Source organism: Thamnophis sirtalis, unplaced genomic scaffold, assembly GCF_051295495.1.
Source record: "Thamnophis sirtalis isolate CommonGarterSnake01/CBP01778 unplaced genomic scaffold, rThaSir2_p1.2 scaffold_9, whole genome shotgun sequence".
Lineage (NCBI taxonomy): Eukaryota > Metazoa > Chordata > Lepidosauria > Squamata > Natricidae > Thamnophis > Thamnophis sirtalis.
The window spans coordinates 6410961-6422683 of NW_028261389.1; the positions used below are offsets into that span (position 1 = coordinate 6410961).

At 45.7% G+C, this 11723-nt stretch overlaps 1 protein-coding gene across 1 annotated transcript in view; it reads left to right on the top strand.

Moving 5' to 3' along the window:
- GATA3 (GATA binding protein 3) overlaps positions 1 to 7967 on the top strand; it is a gene marked incomplete in the record, with an annotated part of 36950 nt that extends 28983 nt beyond the window's left edge. Inside the window, 2 exon segments of the mRNA XM_087722717.1 lie at positions 4565 to 4690; positions 6387 to 7967. Of these exon segments, the coding sequence (XP_087578843.1) occupies positions 4565 to 4690; positions 6387 to 6671 (411 nt within the window).
- Between the last annotated feature and the right edge of the window lie 3756 nt (positions 7968 to 11723).

The window sequence follows — 11723 nt, forward strand, 5'->3', positions numbered from 1 at the left end:
CACAAATCTACCGTGCCGTTTAGAATCAGTTCCAGCTCCCTTCCCCCGCCCGTCTGCACATCATCAAGATGAAGAGTGAGAGGAGGAATTCTGGGAGTTGAAGTCCACAAGTCTTAAAGCTGTCAAGTTTGAACACCTCTGAGTTTTTTTTCTTAAAGATTCGGGGTGCAAGGGTCTTGTAACTTGACAGCTTTAAGACTTGCATGCTTCAAATGCCAGAGTTTCTGAGCCAACATTTTGGTTGCTAAGCAAGAGCGTTGTTAAGTGAGTTTCACCACATTTTACAAGTTGGCCACTCCCACTCAGTCACATGGCTGGCAAGCCACTCCCACAAATCAGGCCACCCCCACAGAAGAGGTTCTAAAAAAATTTGAAACCCGCCACTGAAGTGGGCCAACCACTGCATGCTTCAGAAAGCTACAGGCAGTCCTCACTTAATGACCACAATTGAGCCCGGAATTTCTGTTGCTAAGCAAGATTGTTGTTAAGTGAATCCCCCTCCTCATTTCACGACCTTTCTGGCCACAAGTGGTGAGTGAGTGAGTTAGTAACACAATTGTTAAGTGAATCTTGCTTCCCCACTGACTTTGCTTTATCGGAAGGTCGCAAGAGGCAATCACAGGTTGTTAGTTAAGGACATCAAGCTTTAAGTGTCAAAACTGAACGTGGGATGGACATCAGCCGATTGATAAGGAGCAGTAAGTAGCGTGGAACATTGGCCCCCATATAGGTGGAAATGTCTATTTCTTGGATCGTGAAAGATAGGAGAATTGCAGATGCTGTAAAGCAGTTTCTAGGGATCAGCTCTTATCAGCATCATCAGTTAAACTCTAGCATGGCTCAGTTTTAATCTCTGGTTTAAGCCTTAATGATTGAACTAGGTCAGTGGGGGCGAACCTTTTCAGCACCGAGTGCCCAAACCAGAACATGCTTGTATTTGGGTGCATGTGTGCATGCCGAAACACCGGAAAACTGAAGACCAGCTGGCCGGCCCACACATGCTTGTTTTTTGGCTTTGCCAGGCTGTTTTTCAGGCCATTTACGGCCAGGAAATAGCCAAGAAAACAGCCCAGAAAATGGCCTGGAAAACAGCCAGATTTTGGGTGTTTTTTGGGCCATCTTCCAGGCTGTTTTCTGGGCCATTTTCAGCCGGAGAAATGCCCCCAAATTGGCTGAAAAGCATCCCAAAAAATGGCCTGAGTTTTTCGCTGTTTTCCAGGCTGTTTCTGGCCATTTTCTGGTACCCCAGCATCCATGAAGACCAGCATGCATGCCGGAAACCAGAATAGCAGCTGGCAATGGTGCGTGTACCCACAAAGAGAGATCTGCGTGCCACCTTTGGCACATGTGCCATGGGTTCGCCATCACGGAACTAGGTGGCTATATTCTTGATATCATCTGGAGATGCACATGGTTAATGGTCTCACTGGTTTTCGGGAGGCCCATGAATAATGTATCTAGGATTGTTATTCACATGTTTTTTTTTTCTTGGACTGTTCGTACCTGGGAAATCTATACAATACAATAGCAGAGTTGGAAGGGACCTTGGAGGTCTTCTAGTCCAACCCCTCCACCTAGGCAGGAAACCTTATACCGTTTCAGACAAATGGCTATCCAACATCTTCTTAAAGATTTGCAATGTTGGGGCATTCACAACTTCTGGAGGCAACTTCTGTTCCACTGATTAATTGTTCTAACTGTCAGGAAATTTCTCTTCAGTTCTAAGTTTCTTCTCTCCTTGATTAGTTTCCACCCATTGCTTCTTGTTCTGCCCTCAGGTGCTTTGGAGAATAGTTTGACTCCCTCTTCTTTGTGGCAGCCCCTGAGATATTGGAAGACTGTTGTATCTCGCCTGGCCCTTCTTTTCATTAAACTAGACATACCCAGTTCCTGCAACTGTTCTTCATATGTTTAATAAATTGAAAAATTATGGGGAGAGAGTATAAGGATTGGATTGGATTGGATTTGGATTTATTTCATTTATATGCCGCCCTTTTCCCCGAAGGGGACTCAGGGCGGCTCACAATTCAGTCAGGGAAGGGGTACAGACAGGGGGTAAAAAATGAACATAACAGTACACAATTTAAAAACACACAACAACCATACCATTCGAGGAGGGGGGCAGAAGCTCTTTAGCCCCAGGCCTGTTGGAATAGCCAGGTTTTAAGGGCTTTGCGGAAGGCCTGGAGGGTGGTGAGGGTTCGAATCTCCACGGGGAGCTCGTTCCAAAGGGTCGGAGCAGCCACAGAGAAGGCTCTCCTCCGGGTAGTCGCAGTCGGCATTGGCCGGCGGATGGAATTCGGAGGAGGCCTAATCTGTGGGATCTAATTGGTCTAGTGGAGGTAATTGGCAGCAGGCGGTCTCTCAAGTACCCAGGTCCAATACCATGAAGGGCTTTATAAGTGACGACTAGCGCCTTGAAGCGTATCCGGAGACCAATAGGCAGCCAGTGCAGCTCGCGGAGGATAGGTAAGGACTATAAGTGGTAGCCTGCTAGATCAAAACTAGTCTCGCAATTTCTTTTCCCAGTGGACAACCGAGCCTCTTGGTTTCCTAGCACAGGTAGCCCTCGACGTACGACCAAAATTGAGCCCAATGTTTTTGTTGTTAAGCAAGACAGTTGTTCAGTGAATCACTGCAGTTGTGTTCTGATCGAGGCTTCCCAAGCAGCACGAAGCCGAGTCCTTGTCCCGATAAACCGCTTCTATTTAATTTATGGTGAATTCCTCTCCCACAGCCTTTCAAGATAGTTCACAATTACTGACCTTTATCAGTCTTGGAGAGTGGCCAGGTCGATATCTTTCAGACGCTGCCATACTTGGCAAGAATGCAGGAATGAACTAATTGCCTCCTGCAAACTCCACTCCCCTTTCGCTCCTCTTTTATTCCCTATGGGAGGGGCCATTCACCATCCACCTGTGGCCTTACTCCCAAGTCAACCCTTCTTCCTTAGCCATTCCCTTCGTCTTGCAGCTCTGTGCATGCACACACTGGGAACAGTCTCCAGCTGTTCTTCTGTCTCACTGATGTCCGACTTCAAAGGCAGCTGATAACTGTCAGACAGCCCTGGCCCCATCTCTGCCTCCGATACAGAGTCCTTATCAGAGCCTTCCCCAGACTCCAGGATTGGTCCACGTTCGTCCCCAACCTCCTCACTGTCCGACTCTACTGCCAGATCCTCTGGCGGGCCACGATAAGTTGTGAATTGAGTAACATGATTGTTAAGACAATCTGCCTTCCCTCCCCACTGACTTTGCTTGTTGGAAGTTTGCAAAAGGGGAATCACATGACCCTCAGACGATGCAACCGTCGTAATATGAGTCAGTTGCTGAGCATCCAAAATCAATTCCTTTTTTCAGTGCTGTTGTTAGGGTTCACTAAATGAATGGTTGTAAGTCAAGGACTAACTGTAGATGGTGTTTGGGGGCCGTCCCACTGCCACAAAGGCTCACAGCTGTCTATCTCCACTATTTTGGTCCAACCCTTGTTGATCCCAACCAGCCAGCAACACCTCTTTGTGGTAGCACACTTGTGTGTTGTTGTGTAAAGAAATCTCCCTCTCCCTCTCCTGGTTCTTTTGAAGTTTTCATTGGGTTGTGGCTAGTTGCCAAGAGAAATACCAACGCCAAGCATGGAATAAATATTATTTTGGGGGGTGTCTTCTGAGTAGACTTTTGCAAGTTTGAGCTAATTATTGAGATTCTTGTTGATTAAAATCTTGGGTCTTTCACCATCGGCATCATGCCACTTTGATCTGACATTGTTACTTGCATGATCGCTGTGGAAAGATGTGAAGTAACCATCCTCTGCTACCAAATGTGATGTTCCCGTGGGTCGTCCATGAGGCCAATGTTGAGAAAAGACAGGAGATGAACTTTCTCGGGATGGAGCGACCCAGATGAGAACCTGAGAGCCCCTTTTATTGGGATAGAACAAAGGCAGGAGGAGCAATAGCATGTGCTTAAAAACAGCCTGTAAAAGTACAATTTCTAATCTACTGCTTCAGGAAAGTTCTTTCTATATATGGTCAAATCCTGGACGTCAATGGTAGGGCACATCTCAGAATGTTATGTTATTCACTATCAGGATGTTATGGCTTTCTCGGAGCCAGTTGTCTCCTGTGTGATTCAGCGTGACCCTGCAGGCCCTAGTATGAACTAGGCCATGGAGGACACACACCTGCACAAGGAACTATATTACAACAGAAAGAGGCAATCCTACTCAGATAACACCCATGATCTGGGTATAACGTAAGACCCAAATCTTCTAGGGGTGACTACACAATTTCTCTTGGATCCAACTGCTGAAGAACGGGTTGAACTGAGGCATGGTTTATTGTAATGTGGGATTAGCTTCTCTGGGATGCAAAGCCATGGTTTAGAGTAGGTTGCTCAACCGTGGCGAACTTCAAGATGAGTGGACTTCAACTCCCAGAATTCTGGGAGTTGGAAGTCCACCCATCTTAAAGTCAACCAAGGTGGAGAGAGATACTAGCTGAGGATCTTCAAAACCGCCACATTAATCTATTGGTGAGGTGACTTTGCTTTCTCTCTTCTCCCTCCAGTCAGCTGCAAGACGGGCTGGGACATCGTGTGCAAACTGCCAGACGACAACCACCACATTGTGGAGGAGGAACGCCAACGGGGATCCTGTGTGTAATGCCTGTGGGCTGTACTACAAGCTCCACAATGTAAGTGAGATGGTCATACTCTCAGCAGAGATAACATGGTTGTGCTACCACAGGGGCGTCCGACCTGCTCGGCTGTTTAAGACTTGTGGACTTCAGCTCCCAGAATTCCACAGCCGGCCATGATGACTGGGGAATTCTGGGAGTTGAAGTCCATGGTTTTTAATGTTGACAAGGCCAAGTGCCCCTCCATTACAAAGGCAAAGCTGGTGTTGGAAGAGATATCCATCTGGCTCAGTTCCAAGCGGGGAGAAGAAACTGCAAACATGGAGGCTGATTGGCAAGATAGTTTATTGATGGACAGGACCACAGATCCTGGGCAGATGACCACGTGGAGTGGAGAGAGAGAAAGAGAGAGAGAGAGAGAGAGAGAGAGAGAGAGGGAGGGAGGGAGAGAGAGGGAGAGAGGGAGAGGGAGTGAGGTATTTATACCCTCTGTTGGGCCTTGCCCTTGAGCTTCCTGTTCCTGTGGCAAGAGCATGTATTCTATTGGCTGTAGTCAGACTCCCATGCTAGGAGTTTGTCTGAGATAAGTTTGGTTGAAGCCTGGAGGGGGATGCAATGTCCCCAGGTGATTTTACAATGCAGTGAGCTCTGCTGATAGATAATCCTATGATGTCCTGGAGGGTCACGTCTTAGTTCCTCAGCCAGCTTTGTTCAGCTTTGCTGGCTGAGGGATTCTGGGAGTCGAAGTCCACAAGTCTTAAAGTTGCCAAGATTGGAGACACCTGCTCCACACCGCAGACTGACTGAAGAATTCTGGAAGTTGTAGTCCGCACACCTTAGAGTTGTCAAAGTTGAGAAGTTCTACATTAGACATTCCAGAGATAGAGATGAATGAATGCTAAGTATCTGGAAATTGTCCTTCAATCAAGTCAGGTGATCGGGATTGTATGCCCACATCTCACTTGTGTTTTTCCCTGCCTTGCAAGGTTGGAGACCCCTACTCTAGAATAGTGCTTCTCAACGTCTGCCATTTTAAGTTGTGTGGACTTCTACTCCTAGAATTCCCCAGCCGGCAAAGGAATTCTGGGTATTGAAGTCCACAGGCCTTAAAATGGTCGAGTTTGAGAAGCAGTGCTCTGGAAGTTTGTTGTTATGTGTGCCTTTCAGTGGTGGGTTTCAAAAATTGTTTGAACCTATTCTGTGGGTGTGGCCTCCTTTGTGGGAGTGGCTTGTTGCCCATGTGACCAGATGGGAGTGGCTTGCCGCCCATGTGACCGGATATGAAGATGCCGCCGACACTTGTCAGAACCACCTTAAATTGCCTCCCACACACAGCACTGGCATGCATAAGAATATGATGTAAACTTGTTTTTTAAAAGGCATCTTTGGTTGCGTTAAAACGACTTCAACATACACAATGTTCTGATTGCACCACAAACGCAGGAGTCATCCTTACCTTTCACAGAGGCACTGAGTTTTATAAATAGGAGCATGATAGTGTAGAATAATCGTATCCAAGGACCAGTGGTGGGTTTCAAAAAACTTTGGAACCTCTTCTGTAGGTGTGGCCTGCTTTCCAGGTCCACTGGTGGAACCTCTTCTAACCGGTTCTGTAGATTTGACGAACCGGTTCTACCGAATAGGTGCGAACTGGTAGGAACCCACCTCTGGTGCCTTTGCATTTGTGTGTGAGATTTTGGAGAAGCGGGAGACATGACCAGCTCACAAAAAAAGTTAATTGATTTTTGTTTAGATTAACAGACCCCTGACTATGAAGAAGGAAGGCATCCAGACCCGAAACCGGAAGATGTCTAGCAAGTCGAAAAAGGGCAAAAAAATTCACGACAGCCTGGAGGATTTCCCCAAAAGCAGTTCCTTCAACCCCGCCACCCTTTCCAGACACATGTCGTCCATCAGTCATCTTTCTCCCTTCAGCCATTCAGGCCACATGTTGACCACACCGACTCCGATGCACCCTTCTTCCGGCTTGTCTTTCGGACCTCACCACCCCTCAAGCATGGTCACCGCCATGGGCTAAACAAGAATGCGTTCTCAGGCAGAGGGGGGGGGGAAACAATTAAAAAAATAAAAAACAGAGACTTCCCCGCTTTAAAAGAAAAAGAAAAAAAAGTGAAAAAAAGAAAGAAAGAAAGAAGAAACCGAGTTCCTGTTTTCGTTTAACTTCTCCGAACGAGAAGTATCTTTATATATTGGCCTCATCCGCGAGGAACCTTCCTGCCCCTTCCCAAAACTGTTCAAGGCAGATGCTAAAACGGGACGGACAGGAAAATAAAGGAAGACGGGAAATATTTTTTAAAAAAACTGGCTGAAATCCTCAGAAACGAAAGAAACAAGATGGAATAATACGGAACGTGGACTGCTTTGCGTTTCTCCACCACCGAAATCCGGAGGCCATTTGTGAATAAACCATCGCCACGCAAACTTCACTGTCGAACTGGGTTTTTAGTGCTGTGAAATAATAATAATAATAATATTAATAAATAATAAAACCCATACCGCCCTCCTTCCCTCCCTCCCTCCCTCCTTCCTTCCCCTTCCCCTCGCTTTCTCTCTTCCCCGCCGAAATGAAAGCAAATAATTGCTGAACACTGTATAACTTATATTGTAAGAAATATTGTACATTTTTTTGGGGTGGGAGGAAGATTGGCAACTTGGGTAGCTGTAAAAAAAAAGCAAAAAACGGGGGGGCGGGGTGGGGGCAAGGAAAAAGAAAAAAAAAGAAAAGAAAAGAGAGATTTGGAGGTGTGGATAGTACGAGTACCACGAAACGAAACATTTTTATGGTACGGTCTGCGGAGAATGACGAACCGGCAAACGGATAAATTGCCAGTTATGCTTTTTTTAGCTCTTTTGCGCGCGCGCTCGCTCGCTCTCCTCACCTGCTGGCTGAAAATTATTTTGATGCATTAAAAAACAAACAAACAATAAAATGACATCCAAGCTGTAAGCAAGTCATCCATTCCAGGCGACGGGCCTCTGATCCAACGGGAAAGGGGGGTTGAAGGGTGGTAAACAGGGCACCTGGCGTGAACATGGTCGCTTCTTTCTCACCGCCGGTTTGTCTGAAGGCCTATTCGCATTGTGAACCAGTTCTTGTAATTGTCGTTTGTATGTATAACTCAAAAGCTCTCAAATAAGACAAGGTGTAGATTTATTTCATCCTACGAGACGCAGATTTGAATGGTTGTACAAATTTTACTTGCTGCTAGTGTTTAAGAACTGCGCTTTGGTTTTGTTTTTTTCTTTCTCGTTTTCATATTTTTTTCCTTCCTCTTTTTTTTTTTTTGGAGAATAAACTAGATTAAATTCTGTTGATTTGATGTCGGCTTGTGGTTTGGAAGGGATGGGAAGCGACGTGCGAGAAGGGTCTGAGGATTTGTGGGGAGAAGAGCAACAAAGACGATAGACCAGGGACATCCGAAGTTGGGAACTTTAAGACTTGTGGACTTCAACTCCCAGAATTCCCCAGCCAGCCATGCTGCCATGCTCCATGCTGGCTGGGGAATTCTGGGAGTTGAAGTCCACAAGTCTTAAAGTTCCCAAGTTTGGACATCCCTGCGATAAACGATTGACATTCTCAGTCTCATCCAGATCATGGCTGTCCCAAAGATGCTTTTTCCAAAAGACAACTGAGCTGTCTCGATTTTTTCTTCTTCTGAAAATGTTTCGTTTCTCATCCAAAAAACTTCTTCGGTTCTAACTGACAAGTGGGGAATGGTCATCTCTCTCTCTCAAAGCTAATATCCAACTCTCAGAGAGCTAACAGCCACTTGACTTCGAAGAATATAAATCCTTCCGTTCTCCACCAGTCAGTCAGAACTGAAGAAGCTTCCTGGATTAGAATTGAAATGTTTTCAAAGAAAAAAAAACAAAGTCCAGTTTATCTTTAGGGAGAAAAAAACCCCACCTTTGGGATGATAAAGGTCTGGAGGCTAAACTGTATGATGAACGGAGCTGGGTATGTCTAGCGCAGGGGCCGGCAACCTGCGGCTCTGGAGCCGCATGTGGCTCTTTCAACCCTCTGTTGCAGCTCCTTATTGCCGGTCGGCTCCACAATTGATAGGGCTTTTGGTTAGGACAGGTAGAGGAAAATGAAGGCCATGCTAGGAGGAAACTCTATGGTGGGGAAACCGGATTTCCGGTCGGCAGAGGAAACAAGACACCGTGCTAGGAGGAGACTCTATGGTGGGGGAACCGGACTTCTGATCGACTCCAGAATTGAATGGGGAGGGGGGGGCTTTCGGTTAGGACCTTTGTGGCTCTTTGAGTGTTTAAGGTTGCTGACCCCTGGCCTAGCCTATTGAAATAAAGGACTAGGGGTGACATGATAGTAGTCTTCCAGTTCTTGACGGGCTTTCATAGAGAAGAGGGGGGTCAACCTATTCTCCACGGCACCTGAGGGCAGGACAAGAAGTAATGGATGGAAGATTAATGAGAGGCCCAACCCAGAACTAAGGTTTCCTGAGGCTTCCGGATAGAGAGAAGAAGTGATACATTGAAAGGCTTAACTCCTGAAAGTGTGGGTACTCCATAACTGGAGTTTTCAAAAATGGACTGGACAACCATTTGACTGAGATGGTAATCTTGAACACAGGTTTGGACCAAAAGACTTCATGAATCCCTTCCAGCCCTATGATTCTACAATTTAAATTTAGCAACGGGGGGGCCGCCGAAATAATTGGAGGCCTGCTAATTTTCGTGGGACAAAATATTCATTTTAAACCATGGGCTCTTAACTTTGCCCCACTAGAATAAATTCCTTATTTTCAGATCTTGGCACCTTACAAAAGCTATGGAATGAGGACCCAGACTGTAGGGGCGATATGCTGACTCTGTAAACCGCTTAGAGAGGGCTGAAAGCCCTATGAAGCGGTATATAAGTCTAACTGCTATTGCTATTGCTATTGTCTTTTGGGGTAAGGAGAGGATGGTGAAAAATAAGTTCATGTGTAAATTACAAACTCCACTCTTCCTCTTCATATTCCCTTGGAGGCCAACGATTTGTAGTAAAGCCCCCATGTAGAATTCCACTGAGGGTCAAGCCTTGGTTAGGTAGAGTGCAAATTTTGCAAGGCAGGGAAAAACACAAGTGAGATCTGTGTGTGTGCAATCCCGATCACCTGACTTGATAGAAGGACAATTTCCAGGTTCCTAGTAATCTCTAGACTCTAGAAAGACTCTAGAAAGAATGCAGAGAAGAGCAACAAAGATGATAGGGGGTGACAACATATGAAGAATAGTTGCAGGAACTGGGTATGTCTAGCTTAATGAAAATAAGGACTAGGGGAGACATGATATCTCCATCTTCCAATATCTCAGGGGCTGCTACAAAGAAGAGGGAGTCAAGCTATTCTCCAAAGCACCTGAGGGTAGAACAAGAAGCAATGGGTGGGAACTAATCAAAGAGAGAAGTAACCTAGAACTAAGGAGAAATTTCCTGACAGAACAATTAACCGGTGGAACAACTTGCCCCCAGAGGTTGTGGGTGCTCCATCACCAGAGGTTTTTAAGAAGAAATTGAGCAGCTATTTGTTGGAAATGATATAGGATTCACCCCTGGAGGTGGCTGGTGGGGTGAGAAGACTTCATTCCTGTCTATCTCTTAGCCATCATAGTTGCAGTTTTTAATACTGCTTTTAATAATAGTTTAATCTGCCTCATTTTAATTTTTTAATTACTTTTTACTTGTTTTATATAACTTGCAAATCTCTCAGAATCACCTGGTAGGGGAAATTGGCAGCATAAATAATAGAATAGAATAGAATAGAATTTTATTATTTGTATGCTGCCCTTCTCCGGGAGGACTCAGGGCGGCAAACAATTCAAGGGGGAAAAGGGGAACATAAAAAAAACAAAATGCAAATAATAAAAGTGAACAACAGTCGCACAACCATACATGTCGAGAGGGGAGGGAACTCATCAACCCCAGGCCTGCCGGCAAAGCCAGGTTTTGACGGCTTTTCGGAAGGCCTGGAGAGAGGTGAGGGTCTGAATCTCTGCGGGGAGTTCGTTCCAAAGGGCCGGAGCTGCCACAGAGAAGGCCCTCCCCCGGGTAATAGCCAGGTGGCATTGGCTGGTAGATGGCACCCGGAGGAGGCCAACCCTGTGAGATCTAATGGGTCTGTGGGAGGTAATTGGCAGCAGGCCGTCTCTCAAGTACCCAGATCCAATACCATTAAATTTATTATATTTAATAAATAATAATAAAAGAGTAATTCTACAGCCCGGTATTCAAACATACACTTTTAGAAAACATGCAACCCCTGCATTCTTCCGCATTTGGAGCGATGACTTCCTATTAGCCCGTCCTATATTAACCTTGCATTCCAACTCATTGATAAATATCAGCGCTCCAGAATTTTTTTGCTGGATGTGAAACTTATTGCAAACTTCATAATTTCATCACTTTGCTTTCGGGTTGACAGAAGTCTATAACTTCTTCCTCTGTGGGTTTTGTGGGCCTTGTTCAATGATGCAAAAAGATGTCCTCCTGCCCCACTTCCCATTTCTGCTTTCCTCTTTGCTTTTGATGTTCCATTCCTACAGCTTTAAAAAAACAAACAAACATTAATGGCAAGATTCACCAAGTAAAGGGGATAACCCTTCTTCTTTTTCTTTTTCTCTTTCTTTCTTTCTTTCTTTCTTTCTTTCTTTCTTTCTTCTTCTTCTTCTTCTTCTTCTTCTTCTTCTTCTTCTTCTTCTTCTTCTTCTTCTCCTTCTCCTCCCCCTCCCCTCCCCCTAATTCAAACTCTACTTTCTTTACTCCTCCTTTCTTCCTCGTCCTTCTCCCTCTCCTCTACCACCACCACCACCTCCTCCTCCTCCTCCTCCTTTCTTTCTTGTCCTTCTCCCTCTCCTCCTCTTCCTCCTCCTCCACCTTCTCCTTTTCTTCTTCTCCTTCTTCTCCTTCTTCTCCTTCTCATTTCTTCCTTATCCTTCTCCCTCTCCCTCTCCTCCTCCTCCTTTTTCTCTTCTCCTTCTTCTCCTCCCCCTCCCCTCCTCCTATTCAAACTCTACTTTCTTTCCTCCTCCTTTCTTCCTTGTCCTTCTCCCTCTCCTCCTCCTCCAC